The following is a 16,773-nucleotide window of genomic DNA, read 5'->3' as shown; positions in this document are numbered from 1 at the left end:
TTCCGTTAGAAAGGTTTTTTAACCGGCTTCTGACAATGCATACCGATTTTGCGCCGAACTTACCATTTGGGAAACATTTTAACATAAATGGTACTATTACCTATCATAGGCAAAAGATCTTAATGGATGCCCAGCTTCGTATCTGTATTCTATGAAGCTAAGCTATTAATCAGGACTAAGAGGCACTCTTTTCATATTACCTTACTACAAAAACCATTTGTTTTAAAGTACTTATTAATTGGATAATATGCGTTCAACATTGGCATAGGTAATAACCGTGACCATTGCCGTAGACCATTATGTTTGCCGGTTGACTTTTCTAAACGAATATACTACCCGAAACGACAAACATCCTGTACAATTCTTACATTAATTAGATCTGTCAGCATTGCCTTTATCCCAGGATTACACTTATTCCAGATACTATCGTTCTTCGCTCTGGTCACCTGGTCGGAAAAGCATAAAAAGTGAAAAGGAGCTACACCTAGCCCGTAACAGTCGTCGGATAAATTGCAGGTTCGTGTCTTACCAAACGGTGTTTTATTCTCCATGTCTAACGATTTAATTTGAAGTTCGTCAAGAGTCATATCCCTGTTGTGTGCATGTGTGTGTGTGTGTGTGTTCTTGCACGACCATTCAAGTTGGTACTGCAGTTATGTCTCTGTTTGAGTAGTTACGTGTTGAGCTTCTACATTTTAACAAGTGCAGTGTCTGCTGTATGAACCCAGCTATGCACAGCGAGGTGAGATCCGTGGCAGTTGCCAGCTTTCAAGCACAGGTCGCAGATGCCAGCGTCATGCCAGAGCCATAGTCGGCTAGAACTGCAGCAACACTAAGACGCAGGTGTGTGAAGCAGTCGCGCGAAGCTCGCCTCAACTGACGGATATTCTATGGCCGACTGGGACGTAGTTAATGAAGCCAGTGTGTATTTGTGGATGATAAAAAGTATTAAATTTAAGGCATTTTTCATGATGCAGAATCGTGCTTTTCCATAAAAATATGTTACGAGTGATAGTAAGCTCTAACGTGCATTTTCATTGATTCCGAAATAATAATATCAATAACGTGATTTCGTAAACCAGACATTGCACTACGTATCACGTTCCCTCTGTCGGGAGGTGTGTGTTTCCTTTTTATGTTTCAATGGCGAAGTTGTCCAGTATCACCAAATAGTCATCGTCCAGATCCCACAAAATTTATGCACAAACTGATGCTTGTCGATGTATGCTTGGACTGTATGGATGCGAAGAAGATTTGTGCGTGCTTGCGAAAAATGCCTGAGCATGCATGCTAGTCAAGCTTGTAGCAATTTGTGTGGCCGCCTTAAAAGCAATTTCAATGAGGCTAAAGCATCGTTTTGCAGCGTTGTGACCTGCAGTCTCGTTACATAATGCCGGTTTTATGAAGCCAAAACAGTCACAAATATTAAAACAAACCTTCATAAAATCATTGTACAGATAGAATAATCCATCCCAATAACCTACCACCTAATCTCTTGAACTAAATATCAGTGTTGTGTCACTTCGAATGGGTGTGCATTTTATAAAGGAATTACGACGAGGTGTTCTTGGTGCAACTGGTGCTCCAGCACTTAGACTTTACACTCAACTATTCAGGAAAAACAAATTATAACTATTTAAAACGTAATCGCAATATCATTCAGTGCTTTTATCCCACTTTGAGCCAAGTCGGTCAAAGTCTTCATGGAAAAATGTTACCTACAGAGCCATGGTTGTACCCTGGCGTTCACCTGTACGTCCCGAAGCAAATCTACGGCCACGGATGTCTTACTTCAGCGTTCCAAAAATATTGGAATTCGCATGTGGAGAGGTCGTAACTGTATGGAGGAAATGTAAAGCATGGTTCAATAGACAACAGCAAATATTTTTCCATAAAGGCACTGCGCGTCTTACCTCACAGTGCGATAAATATATCGACATTTATGGCGATTACTTTCGAAATAATAAACAGTTTACTTATTTTGTAGGGTTCCCTGCCTCAGTAGGTAGAAACGAAACCCTTACCGGATCAGTTTGTTTTCCGTGTGTCTGTCTGTCTCTGCATTACGCCTCTTTTTCTCAGAGACTATATATGAAGCTGAAATTTATGTCACATACCAAGGTATACGGTCGCTTGGCGATGTGAAACATTTAAGCTTCTCCGCCAATATAGTCCGAAGGTACTGCCATCTGTGTCACATATTTTGACACTCGCAACCGCACTCATCAAAACCTACAGTATAGTGCCTATGTACATATGTATGGATGAACTATTCGTATAGATAATTAAGTATATAGGGAACCCACAGAGTGCGAATCCTACTCACACTTGGCCAATTATTGCTCGCCCGGATCGTTTTCATTTGACTGGCCTAATACTCGGTCCTCCGTTGCATTATCTACTTCATTTGAAGTCTTTTCCCTCTCTCTGAGCCAGAGATGAACAATGTGTAGTCTGGAAAGTTTTCCAAGTATCACATCGGTTACTCTACACTCTCTGAGAGGCTTTGTGACGGCATCCGACGCTGCATCCCCACTGGGCCCATTTTCCACATATCTCCCGATAGCAGACGGTACTGAACGCCCCACCCGACACCGTCAGTTATACTAACAAACACTGACTACTGTTAGCACTCCTTTCGTCGCTGATTTTCCATACACTTCTGTCAGCTAGGCTTCACAGCTTTTAAAAGTTTTATTGTTCTAGAAATAGTTTCTGCAGCTTATGTCACACTTTGGCAGGCTTTTTTAAATGGTGTATGTCTTTAAATATGTGGTAAGCTCCATTTCACATAATTATTAAGTCTGTCGAACGGTGACATACTATCGAGATTAGTTGCAAAACAATAACGTTTTTAGCAGCTTCACGATGATTGTCACTCGCAGCCTCTGGACTGCTCTCATTGCTGCAACGGTCATGTCTCGATCTTGTGATAGCTCGTAGTGATACTTCCCCATCTGTAGCTTGCTGATGTGTGACTGGTGGCGCAGGATGGCGCCGGCGGCCGGCTAGGCGCCCGCTGCGGCTGCTGGAGATGGCGCCCCTGCTGCTGGTGCTGCTGCTGGTGGCTGGCGGCTGCCGGCGCGCCGGCGCGGAGCGCGTGCGCGACCTCGAGGTGTCGGAGGGCGCCCCCGTCGGCACCCGCGTCGGCTTCATCGGCGACGGCGGCGGCGGCGGCGGCGGCGGCAGCTCCTCCAGCGGCGGGGGCGGCGCGGGCGGCGGCGGGCCGCCCTACCTCATCGTGCCCGTGCCCGGCAGCGCCGTCGACTCCGACCTCAGCATCGAGCAGACGACGGGCGAGATCCGCACCAAGGTGCCGCTGGACCGCGAGACGCGCTCCTCCTACTCGCTGGTGGCCATCCCGCTCAGCGGCGAGAACGTGCGCGTCGTGGTGCGCGTGCTCGACGAGAACGACAACGCGCCCACCTTCCCCACCGACGGGATGCTCATCGAGTTCCCGGAGAACACGCCGCGCGACGTGAAGCGCACCCTGCACCCGGCCCGGGACCTCGACCTGGGCGCCTACAACACGCAGCGCTACAACATCGTCTCCGGCAACACCAACAACGCCTTCCGGCTGTCGTCGCACCGCGAGCGCGACGGCGTGCTCTACCTGGACCTGCAGATCAACGGCTTCCTGGACCGCGAGACCACCGCCGCCTACAGCCTGCTGATAGAAGCGCTGGACGGCGGCAACCCGCCACTGCGCGGCACCATGACCGTCAACATCACCATACAGGACGTCAACGACAACCAGCCCATATTCAACCAGAGCCGCTACTTCGCGACGGTGCCCGAGAACGCGACCGTGGGCACCAGCGTGTTGCAAGTGTTCGCCACCGACACGGACGCCGGGGAGAACGGACGAGTCGAGTACTCGATAAACCGCCGGCAGAGTGACCGCGAGGGAATGTTCCGCATCGATCAGGCGACGGGCCTCATCGCCGTCAACAGGCCGCTCGACTTCGAGACGAAGGAGTTACACGAGCTGGTCGTCGTGGCCAAGGACCGCGGCGAGCAGCCGCTCGAGACGACAGCCTTCGTCTCGATACGCGTCACCGACGTCAACGACAACCAGCCGACGATCAACGTGATATTCCTCAGCGACGACGCGACGCCCAAAATCTCCGAGTCGGCGCAGCCGGGCGAGTTCGTCGCACGCATCTCCGTGAACGATCCCGACTCCAAGACGGAGTACTCGAACGTGAACGTGACGCTGCGAGGAGGGGACGGCAAGTTCGGACTGGCGACGCGCGACAACATAATCTACTTGGTGGTCGTGTCGCAGCCGCTGGACCGCGAGCTGCGGCCCAACTACACGCTGTCCGTGATCGCGACGGACCAGGGCGACCCGCCGCTGCACGCGTCGCGCACCTTCCACCTGCTGGTCACCGACATCAACGACAACGCGCCCGAGTTCGAGCGCGCCGTCTACTACGCGAACGTGCTCGAGGTGGCGGACCCGGGCACGTCGGTGCTGCAGGTGCGCGCGCAGGACCGCGACGAGGGCGACAACTCGGCGCTCTCCTACTCCGTCGCCGACACGCCCGAGACGCACTCGGGCTGGTTCCAGATCGACGCCCGCTCGGGGCTCGTCACGACGAGGGCGCACATCGACTGCGAGACGGACCCCGTGCCGCAGCTGACGGTCGTCGCCAGCGACAACGGCACGCCGCCGCTCTCGTCGTCCGCCACCGTGCTCGTCACCATACACGACGTCAACGACAACGAGCCCATCTTCGACCAGAGCTTCTACAACGTGTCCATCCCCGAGAACGAGCCGCGGGGACGCTGCATTCTCAAGGTAAAACCAGCGTTCGTTTATTACTGCTCTACAGGGACAAACTCCCTGCAGTCACTAGTGGGTTGTGTGATGGAGCGATCCTCCCTCAGTGTGGGTTACTCCAGACGGTCATCGACTACTCATTTCATCACCATCTATAATTATACCTCACAAGATACTTGTTTACAGTTTGTTTTGCAGGAAAGTGTTCGGATATTTTTTTCTTTATGTGTACTGAAGGAACAGCATCAATCGATTTACCTACAAACTGGGAAAACAACAAACGTGAAGCAAAGATTCGAAATATATGTGGCTACATAGATTACAGATTTTTTCATGTCTTTTTTGTTATCAAGAGATCGATGATAACATTACTCTAAATTTTACTGCAGTTCCAAGTGTTCCAAAGGAGATGCTTAACCTTACGAGACTGCATGCTCTTTTATCTGCCAATTCTGTTTCTACCTCAGGAGGAGGAGGCAGAAATTCTGTGAACGTTTTCCTTCGGGCCTTAGACAGTACCCCTCTTCCACCTATCTATCTATTCTCCGTATATCGCCAGAGTGCCATTATTTTCTCTGGTTTCGTTATAGTGTTTGCGCTATTTTGCTCACGCAGATCGGTGACAGTAAATTATTGTTTGCATTGACACTGTTTGTAGAGAACATGCTCTGTAAATATTCAATTTGTAGTGTACGTGTGGCAGTCATAGTGGAAAGTCCGTATTGTACATCCGCTCCACTTCTAGCGCTGGAGCTTGTTAACGATAAAAGAACTGTATGTGTCACCTAAAGCGAGAGCCTCTTTGATGTTACTTCCTTTTTCCCTAAGCTTCAGCGCGTTACTAAGTGCTACTAATTTATTGGATAAGCGGTTTAGGTTGCTGTATTGTTCCTATCATTTAGTTCATACATTTAAAAAAGTTTTAGCTGGTGAATTTTTTCGAGTTAGATTTTGGTATTAACTGTTCATAATGATGCCCTTACGATTAACTATTTTTCAGAAACGAGAATATAAATTTAGGACTTAAGGATGTCATTAAAGATATTGTCATCAAACACTAATTGAAAGCCCTGATTGACTCCATTATAGATTTTCTCATCAGATATTGATTGAAAGCCGTATTGGACAATGACGGATGTGGACTCTTTCAAGGGACCTTCCCTTTCTCACACGTAATACTTTAGGGAAGCTTCTAGAAATCTTTATCAGGACAGTTGAAAGTTGTCAGAAGACATATCCTCCTGTAAATGAGTAGATTGTCTTAAATCGCTGCAGGTACCTTTGTAGGTGTCGGACTTGACGTACCTCGCTACATGTGCTTGCTTCTTTAAACTGATCGTAGCATGGTGTCTACGCAGTGCGAAATGGAGGTAATGAATGAAACAAACAACAAATTCTTGACGTAGATATCTATTAAAATTTGGTCGAGGGAATTCATACATCTGATCATCTATTTGTGTATGCCAGGAGGAATAGTCAACCAGTCGAAGCAAAAAGATACAGTAAATCAGGGGGCTCTAAGATGCGTACCTTGCGAGTTATGGACACTTCGTCTTCGAGACTGAGAAATAAATCTCTTCTACTACAAGGTCTTTGCTTTCCATATTTCGCGAGGTGATAGTATGGACGCAAACAAGAAAAAATTGCCCAGTAAACATGAGCGCTAAAGCGCATACCTTAAGAGCTACGAACACTTGTTCATCTTCGGTTGGTGTTTTACAGTCCCTGCTAATAAATACTGATAGAACAAATATCGCACTAGACTAATTTGAGACCGCTTTTCCGGAGGAGCACGTAAAACTCCGCTTTAAAAGTAACTTTGTTTGTGGCGGGAAACAGAAAAATAGTTTCCGCTGAAAATGGGCTTCGCATGAGCAGTATTTGTTTGGGGTGATTCCAGCAACACATGACATAAACGAAATTGTAAATATCTGGCACATGAGGAATGAAGATCACAACTTGATATCAAATGTGACTCTTCTGTATGAGTGAGTTAAAGTTGGATTCTTCACGAAAGTGGTAAAACTCAATAAGCGGCACACATGTGAAAATCTCAGGTTTCCAAAGTGGTGTATCTTTGAGGGACGTAGAAGTATAACAACGCACTGACATGTAGAAGAAATGGTAAATAATGTACAAAGGAACCAGTGTAAATGACACCTTTATGTTATTCTCATGTCAGAGGATGAGCTGTCACGTAAAGTTCTCCAGTGTAGATCCAGAAGAAGGAAAGGAATCGAACATTGTGTGCAGTGGGTGCATGCCGAATACTGGTGGTGGTAAACGAGCGAGGTTTCTATGTGAAACGGGTTTTCCCATTCCTTTTTGCCAGGTTACCGTGTAGCTCAGGTGACAGATTTCGTATTGAAGAGTTGCGTCTGTTATCTCACTGAGAGGGTAAAACATAACCACGTCCTCTTGAAATAGTCACAGCGCACGGCAAAGTGGGGTGAAGGGCGGAGGAATCTCGTACGTACTTCCCGGAAGCAACTCCTTAAGACGATGTGGATAGCTCCAGAATTTGTGCCCGGACAGTAGAGTACGTACTGCGATTCAGCTTTCGCGCTGAATTTAGGTACGGTAATTTCTTACACAGCCAGACCTCGAGCGAGCAATTCCCAGCTCGCGTGCCTGCACATTAATGCGATTTAGCGAGTACGGCAGTGAAAGCGTAGTAGGAGCAGCAGGTTGCTACGTGTACTCTGCGGGAACAAATGAGGCGGGCCGGCCGGCTGTACGTACAGTAGAGGCAGGGCAGGGCAGGGCAGGGGGGCAGCGCTGCGCGGGGCAGTACTTCACGGCCCGGCGTGCGGCGTGCGGCTCCGTGTCGGCCGCGCCGGCTGTCGCCGCGATCCCTCACCGGCACCTGGGGGCCCGACGTAGGGACACCGCACTCCCTCACTCCTCTCTCCTACCACCGACGAGTCTTAGTTCCATTTCAGCTCTTTGGGACTACAATTCTCATTCACCTTTGTCAAACACAACGTTTATAACAAAGCTAGCTGCATCAGCTCTGTCAGCATCGTTCGGCCACTATAGTTCAATTCTTTTATGTTGGCGGTTCGCGCATGCCCGCCCACACGCGGGAGATTACTGCGTTGCCAGTTGTACGCACCAAGAGAAGAAGCGCCATAGCATAGTTCGAAAACTTTCGTTTAGGGGGGAGCGCGCAGTTTATGAAATAAAGCCACCACGGCCGCGTTAACCCTTTCGCTGCTACAGAGACGTGCTCCCCGCATTCCGCGATGTGCGCGATTTTGTCATCATTGCACTGTTCGCCTGTGCGGAGACAGGGTGTTTCGACTACTTTGACACACTTATCATTCGATTTCACAAAAACTATTTGGCCCAAAAATTTGATTTTTACACATCTTCTTGACTGATACCTCCCCCCCCCCCCCCATAAATGACAATTTTGTTTCGATGTTCAACGCAGTTATTGTGCAGCATTAGATGTAGTAAACCGTTTGCACGAAATTTTGAAGAGTTTGCAGAGGTAAAAGTCCATAGCGTATACTTTCCGTATGGTCGATTTTAGTTGCCACTATAAATTTCAAAAAATTACACTCAAACGAATAAAATTCATGAATTAAGACACTTCGATATTGTTTTTAAAATAAAGAAAATATTACGCGCCGACCAAGCTTTCAACCCACAACCAGCCTTACACTCTAACCATTACGCTAACGCAACTCGTCATTCAATATATCTCCCGGAGGACTTTAAAACATCACGCAAAATACCGACAAACACTGTTGGTATGATTATGAATTACTCACGTTTCGTCGAAGTACAATAGGAAATAAACAATTACCGCTGTTCTTTATTGCGAAAAAGCGGTTAGTGAGAATGATACAAACACCTTTCCTTGCTATCGCCTGAATTAGGGGGCTTATTGCTTCTTTGGTTTAATTAATTAATAGAATATTAAGCAATTGGTATAAAGAATACTTTTTCCAAACTTCCTATAAAAGAAAGTCTGCTATCAAGACATTGCTTTTGTTCAATTACTTTATTTATGACTGAACGTTTCTAAAACTGAAGACACTCGTCCGTGCTCTGCACTACAGTCGAGCTCTGGCAACGTCGTTCTCTTTTGATTGGCTGACTGTGTTTTGTGACGTCAGATGCGCAGAACGAACCTAAACTCGGCCGCCGTCATAAATGACGCGCACTTTAGCACTCCTGAAGGATAGGATACTGCGGAGAAATGACTTTGTTGCAGATTACTTTTTGTCTTCCAAGGTGGCTTTGTAATATAGTCGAAGAAGTGTCTGCAGAAGTTACTTGGCGATTTACTTCTAAGCAAAGCTTCGAATTTTGCGTCAATAAGAAAACCTTGAAGTGTGACGTAATCTATGGAGCATCTAGGCGTAACGTTACAAAGCGATAGGAAATGGTACGAGCACGCAAGGGAAGGCGAATGGTCGACTTACTGGGAGAATTTTGAGAAAGTGTGGATCGTCATTAAAGGAGAGCGCGTATAGAACACTAGTGCGACCAATTCTTGAACACTGCTCGAGTATTTGGGATCCCTACCAGATCGGGTTAAAAGCAGACTTCGAAGCAATTGAGAGGGGGCTGCTAGATTTGTTACCGGTACGTTCGATCAACAAGCGAGTATTACGGAAATACTTAGGCAACTCAAGTGGTCTCCCTGGAAGAAAGGCGACGTTGTTTACTGGGTACAGTACACAGAAAATTTAGAGAACCGGCGTTTGAAGCGGACTGCAGAGCGATTCTACTGCCACCAATGTACAATTTGCGTAAAGACCACGAATGCGAGATGAGAGAAATTAGGGCTCGTGCGGAAGCATATACACAGTCGTTTTTCCCTCACTGTATTTGCGAGTGGAACAGGAAAGGAAACAGTACTAATAGTACAAGGTATCCTCCACCACGCACCATATGGTGGGTAAGCGGGTTATGTGTGTAGATTTAGCATTAAGAAAGTATGTGCACAATACGAGATCCTCGTTGAAAGTATAAGTTTTACGAGTAATTAGTGTCGCAGACCTACATCAGAAGATTGATTTGAACACTGCAAAGCTTTGTTTGGCTGTTGCAGATGGTACGCTCTGCCTTCCTCCGACATTAGAATGGAGTTACACGCCAGTTATAAGGTAGACCTTCACTTAAACGTGGACTCCGGATAATGTTGAAAACTAGAAAATACGAGTATTATGTATAAGCGAATAAAGTGAAAAAGAAAGCCCGCATCTCGTGGTCGTGCGGTAGCGTTCTCGCTTCCCACGTCCGGGTTCCCGGGTTCGATTCCCGGCGGGGTCAGGGATTTTCTCTGCCTCGTGATGGCTGGGTGTTGTGTGATGTCCTTAGGTTAGTTAGGTTTAAGTAGTTCTAAGTTCTAGGGGACTGATGACCATAGCTGTTAAGTCCCATAGTGCTCAGAGCCATTTGACCCATTTTTTTGAAAAAGAAACTGCATTACATTTCCATTAGGGAGGTACATGATTAGTTAAAATTCTATTCTGATCTAACGACCTCCCTGCATTCCTCTGTCCAATTTCACCTTTAGTTTCCACAGGAAACTTATTATCCCAACGAAATTCCCTGCTTACTAAGATGAAGCCCTGACGTTCAAGCTATTGGCGATTAAAAGAAAACTCTAGTTTTAAGACAGTCAGCGGAATTTTTCGTGTAACCTTTCATCCCCTTAGTGTCTCAGGTCAGTCTGTCTCATCATTACTTTCACGAAGACAAACACACTTTTCTCGAAATTTTACAAAATATCTTCTTGAGAATGGCACGCAGATTATTTCTACATTGAAATACGGTACTGTAATGGAACAAATTGAAGAAAAAGAGTCACTCGATTAAACATATTATGTCCGTGGTGGTTTTGGTGGCACGTTTATTTTGAGAAAATGTCTCCCAAATAACGAAATTAACCCTTTTCTTGGATTTGGAAGCACCCGAAATAATTATTACGAAATTCAAACATTGGAAACCATTCCGTATGTGTAACTGTAATCTTAATCAAAAATGTAGAAAACGTTATATATTCCAGATAGCTTACGTTACTTCTTTGACTGGAAAATGTTCAAAATGGTTCAAATGGCTCTGAGCACTATGGGACTCAACTGCTGAGGTCAAAGTCCCCTAGAACTTAGAACTACTTAAATCTAACTAACCTAAGGACAACACACACATCCATGCCCGAGGCAGGATTCGAACCTGCGACCGTAGCGGTCGCGCGGTTCCAGACTGTAGCGCCGGAACCGCTCGGCCACCAGCGGCCGGCGACTGGAAAATGTGTTCGACACTTAAAAGCGTGGCACGGTGTACTATTCAGTTCCAGAAAATGAAGTCCTCAAGCCAGGTATGGGAAATTGGATTTGCCGGTTTTCAGCTGTTTACAGGACATCTTGTGCTGGTCATTATTTCGCGGATTGGGTGCTAGTAATTAGAAAATGCAGATGTGTAACGTAGCAGTAAAATACGTGAAATGTTGGCTCGCAGACAGCCGCTTGAACTCGGATAAGAGAAGATGTTCGTGTAAATATGTTTGCTCGCCTCGAGAGAGCAGTGCAGAAGAGGTAATAAAAAGTAGGGCTTAGCGAACGCGTTGGTGCGGCACGCGGGTCGACTCCCATTCTCTCTATCACTCGTCTCGATTAGTCTTTGTTGTTCATTATTGCCTCCTCTAAAAGCTTTTCACGGTTACTTTGTCATGAAATAACGTTAATCCTCTCTTTTTATTGAGTGAAATTTACATGGGAATGGTTGATTGTGAGAAGCAACTCGAGGTTTCGCTTTGGCCCGCAGTGACATTTAGTGACGTATTTAAATATCAATCAAGTAAAAGTTAGGGGCATAAATAAACGTGGCTGTTCCCTAAAAGTTTTTTTTTTTATTTGTCCTCTGGTAACGCTCTTCCGCCTTTAATGATCTATAAATTCGTCGTTTATTCCGGCGCGGCTTTCCGCGCCGACAGGGCGCCGTGAACAAGTCCGAGGTCGCGTTTTCGCCTCCACGGCCAGTCGGCCGGTGCACGTGTGCATCCGCACAGCGCGCCGGCCAGTAATTTGCGCGAGGGCCGCAGTTGCCTTCTGCGGTGGCAGCGCGTAATCAGCGGCCGCGCTAAACTCTTCACTCGTTACTCCCCACCCGGCGCTCCCTTCTTTTTTCAATACCCACCTTTCTGTTTGTTCCGTTCCGAGTTACTCCTATTTTTCTTCTATCTCTCTTCTTTCCCTCACGTTTTTTTTTTTTTTTTAAATAAGGAAGAGGAAACGTTGCTTCATCTCGAATAGACAAAAATGCGAGAATTTCTTTGCCGCATACGTGTCTCTTGCACCTAACTGAGTCAAAGTTTTAGTATAGTTGATGCTTCGGCCGGCCGGAGTGGCCGTGCGGTTCTAGGCGCTACAGTCTGGAACCGAGCGACCGCTACGGTCTCAGGTTCGAATCCTGCCTCGGGCATGGATGTGTGTGATATCCTTAGGTTAGTTAGGTTTAAGTAGTTCTAAGTTGTACACGACTGATGACCTCAGTAGTTAAGTCGCATAGTGCTCAGAGCCATTAGTTGATGCTTCACCATTTTACATTACAGGTTCAAATGGCTTTACATTACAGTAGAGAACACTTTGCAACGAAGTTGTTAAGCCATATTACCTCTATCAACAATTAGGAGAGGCACTGAAAACAATCTACATAATACTGCCGGTAAACACGTAATTTCTCTTTTTCATTCTCATTTACTCATTCCAGGAATGATAATTCATAATTCATACTTGCCCGCAGTCAGATTCTAGGTTGTCCCAACGTTTCAGATATTACCTTATAAATGAAAACTAAAATGCGTTATGAGATTTGAATTGCGTCATGTCTAACCTGCAGTGAATCTGCAGTTGAAAATTCAGATGGAAAACCAATCATTACAAATGTCCCTAAAACGAACTGAAACTTACACAGTGAGTTGTGAACAGCCTATCAGTCAAAGTTACTGATAAGTTTAACGAGGTTAGAGATCATTGTCACGGCTCTCGCCCGTATTAGGTGTTAGTTTATTCTATGTACTAGTCAGTGCCATGTTACTTTGAAATTCAGTCGATAATGCTAATAAATTAAAACTAATTAAAATCTTCGGGTTTTCTTTACGTTCAAACAGCGTAATTACTTGAACATTTAGTCCTCCCATGCGCGTGATTCGTTAAGGTAGTGGCTAATTGTGAGTCCATAGGCACAAAGATTAGGGGTTCAGTCTTTAATGATCCCTAGATGTCACCTCTCAGCTGTTTCACATCTGATAATGGTTTTTGAATGTCAAAAATGTCAGTTTGCACCGTGTTTCGGAATCCGACTTAAACTGTTGTTCAGGTAAAGGGCACGTCAATTCAGTGGTCAGGGGAAGGCCAAGACATGTTACTCTTCTGTTTGTAGTACGAGTACAACGTTATTTGTTTAGTTCTCTCTTCCGCTTACTCTGTACTTTGATACAACTATCTTGATGTCAGTTAGTCAAAGTAAACACTCTTGTCTCACCAATAATAAATCTTGTACTGACTAGATTAACTGGTTTGCTATAAATAACAAGTTTAAAGAATGAGCAAAGATCAAACGCCACTGCGTAATTACTAAGATTTAAAAAGACATAGTGAAACTGATTTCTCACAATGCTTCCGTAATTCGTTTCGCAGAGATACACAACACTAATAAGCATTACTACCACCATCACCCAGCTCTTTCATAACTTCATCTCTCGCGAATGAGAGGTAAAGAAGCACAATAATTCCGTTTGCTGTTTATCATAGGCGAAACGGACTATTCGACACACAAATGTGTCACCGGAAAACATCGTAGCTATCAGAATGCTTTAAATACAGGTACTATCAGTGAAAATAAGCTAAAAGAGCTCGAGACGAGTATGGCGCCACTGGACAAATAAATCGTAAATGTAATGGCTGGTTGCCGTTTGATCAATTCAATGGTCTCCTGACAGGTAGTATTTGGTCATTAATGTACATTTGATAGTACATCAAAAATACTGGAATAGTAATTATTACATTCGCTTAACGTCCACGGAAGGTTGATTTTTAAGTTCTTTGAGTGACCAATCGCGCAATAGTACTAGTTTCACAGAAAATTCCCTCAAATCGGGCATTAAAATATTATTAAATGACACTTAGACGCTGATATCGGCAATTCTGAACTCGCGCTCAAGGCAACAAAATTTAAATTAATAATTTATCTTTTTATTGTTCAGGCTCTAGCTACATGAAACTCTTGTATGAAAACTCATTTTACCAGTTTCAGAAACTGGACTATATCGATGCGATTTTAGTCCACATTTTCTGGGTTTGTTTTTTATGACATACACACTGTAAGTAACTGACGGGTGAGAGTTTTCACATTTGGCCGTCGCTGGGTCAATGGTAAAATACTAGGCTACAAATCTGAAGATCGTCACTCCTAGAATTTTAATCTGTAACTTATCACTTGTTTCGCCCCTGGATATTATTTTTTTATGTGTAAGAAAGCGGAGTTGCACAGTGATTCGGAGGCATTGTTGAACTGTAAGTGCCCCTGTAACTGGATGGTTAAGTCAATTCAGAGATCGGAGTGAGGAAACAGCATACTTGTAGTTTGAAACCAATCTTCGGCTTGATGAAAGCTTTACCTTTTTAAAGGAACGACAGCCTGCTGATGCTGTTTCTGTGGTTGGTGATGTAGGATCACAGGCCCCCACAGTTCAGAGAATTAGTCAGAGGTGCGTCATACCGCGTTTGATGGCGTAACGGAAGTACGGTGGCTAGTGATGTGCGAATTTGAGAACAACCTGATGGTCTGTGTGTTGCAAGTTGGGACCAAACAACAACGGCCAGCTGCAGGCGGCGGCCGTAAAACTCGAGCCCAAGGCGAGTCGCCAACGTAAGCGAAGGCCGCAACTTGTATTTCGTAAACTAGTTACCTGACGGGGAGGAAAAAATTCATTATTTCAAGAAATATAACAATATAATATGGTCGGTGATTGTAGGTTGCAGTTAATAGCGCCGTGTGAGATGGCGGCCGGTAATTATGTAGGTTTCCTCTCGGCGGTGGAGCGAGGAGGGAGGAAAAAATGGTAATTCGGCGTGGAGCCCGGGGCTGCGTTCTTGCGCAGGACGGCCCGGCCCGGCACGGCACAGAGGAGCAGGCGGCGCAGCCAGCACACATCGGCAGCGCAGGTTTAATTCCGGGCCGGCACGCCCCCCACCCGATATTTTTGCGAAATTCTCGGCGCGCCGGTGCAGGCGGCGGGGTTGCCCGTGCGTAACCTCCCGGCGGCCGGCCGGCTGACCTTGGGGCCCGGTGCCTCTCCTCTCCCCTCCCCTCCTCACCTCATAGCACCGGCTCCTCCTGGGCGGCCCCACCACTTCCACGTTTGCTGCCGGGAGAACAGAAACAAATGCCAGTGCTCTGATGTCTGGTATGTAGCCTTGTGCCGGAGACAGACGCGGACGGTAGACAGTTCAGCAAGAAGAGAATATAAGCTGTCGAAATGTCGTGCTACAGAAGAGTAGACTGCGTGAAAAGATAGTGAATCGAACTTAGGAGAAAAGAAATTTATGGCACAAATTGACTAAAAGGAAAGGTTGATAGGAGACATCCAGAGGTCAAAAGGAATAGTCAGTCTGGTAACGAAGGGAAGTGTGCTTGTTAAAAATTATGGGGGTCCATTACTTGACTACAGTATGGAAGTTCAAATATATGTATGTTCCGGTAGTTATGCAGAGATGAAGAGTTGTACAGGATAGACTTTAACGTGGTAGTTTCAGGTGGGGGGCGGGTCCGCAGCTCGTGGTCGTGCGGTAGCGTTCTCGCTTCCCACGCCCGGGTTCCCGGGTTCGATTCCCGGCGGGGTCAGGGATTTTCTCTGCCTCGTGATGACTGGGTGTTGTGTGATGTCTTTAGGTTAGTTAGGTTTAAGTAGTTCTAAGTTCTAGGGGACTCATGACCATAGATGTTCAGTCCCATAGTGCTCAGAGCCATTTGAACCATTTTTTTGAGGGAGGCGGGGGATGTGTATTTACCTGCGGTTGTGTCAGATAAAGGTAGCTGTTCGATCTGAACTACGACAGTGCAACCTACACAAACAATTGTGCTGTAGCCGTTCCAAATTCGTTGTGGTCTCCGTTTTGCTTTGTCTTGTGCGCTACTCCTGATTTTCTTTTCTTATTTTAAAATGAACGAAGAGACTAATTCTGATCCATGTCTCAGAAAACAATTGTGCTCTAGCCGTTCCAAATTCCTTGTGGTCTCCATTTTGCTTTGTCCTGTGCACTAGTCTTTATTTTCTTTTATTGTTTTTAAAAAAATGGTTCAAATGGCTCTGAGCACTATGGGACTTAACAGCTATGGTCATCAGTCCCCTAGAACTTAGAACTACTTAAACCTAACTAACCTAAGGACAGCACACAACACCCAGCCATCACGAGGCAGAGAAAATCCCTGACCCCGCCGGGAATCGAACCCGGGAACCCGGGCGTGGGAAGCGAGAACGCTACCGCACGACCACGAGATGCGGGCATTGTTTTTAAGTCATCGAAGACACTAATTGTGGAACATGACGGAGTTCGAGAACGACCCTCAAAACGCCAGAACGAATCGGCGATCCGCATGACCATTATACCTGTTCTTCTTTCGTAGGAGCTTAGAACATTGAGAGGAGGGCAAGGTTCTCTCCTCCACACTCCTCCTGTCCTCTCGGTTGGTCTGAGTTCTAGTTTGTTTCCGTTCGCGGCCACCTGCCACGTTATACTGTGTCCGCACTGTACTAGTCTTCGGACTGAATGCAACAGCAGCAACAACAACAACGCTCTAGTTCGCAGACATCGGACGACTTTTGTCCGCAATTGAATGAGACTCCAGTAGAACTTTCGAATAGAATGCACGGCATATTTACGATAGGTTTGATTTGAGGATAAGCAAACGTAAGGTGAAAATGATCAAATTTAGCAGGAACAAAGTTGCTAAATAAATTTGGG

The 16,773-nt window shown here is 46.0% G+C and overlaps 1 protein-coding gene across 1 annotated transcript in view; it reads left to right on the top strand.

The window, feature by feature from the left end:
* Positions 1–15,062, top strand: part of LOC126195215 (protein dachsous-like) — an 86,375-nt gene extending 71,313 nt beyond the window's left edge. The window contains exons 2-5 of the mRNA XM_049933734.1: positions 2,991–4,804; positions 7,383–7,628; positions 14,608–14,664; positions 14,910–15,062. Of these exons, the coding sequence (XP_049789691.1) occupies positions 3,035–4,804; positions 7,383–7,628; positions 14,608–14,664; positions 14,910–15,062 (2,226 nt within the window). The 5' untranslated portion in view covers positions 2,991–3,034. The remainder of the gene's footprint in view (positions 1–2,990; positions 4,805–7,382; positions 7,629–14,607; positions 14,665–14,909) is intronic.
* The last annotated feature ends 1,711 nt before the right edge of the window (positions 15,063–16,773 follow it).

The sequence above is a fragment of the Schistocerca nitens genome, chromosome 7 (genome assembly GCF_023898315.1).
Source record: "Schistocerca nitens isolate TAMUIC-IGC-003100 chromosome 7, iqSchNite1.1, whole genome shotgun sequence".
In the NCBI taxonomy this organism is placed as follows: domain Eukaryota; kingdom Metazoa; phylum Arthropoda; class Insecta; order Orthoptera; family Acrididae; genus Schistocerca; species Schistocerca nitens.
Note: the sequence above shows the minus strand (reverse complement) of the source record. Positions and strands in the feature narration are given on the sequence as shown.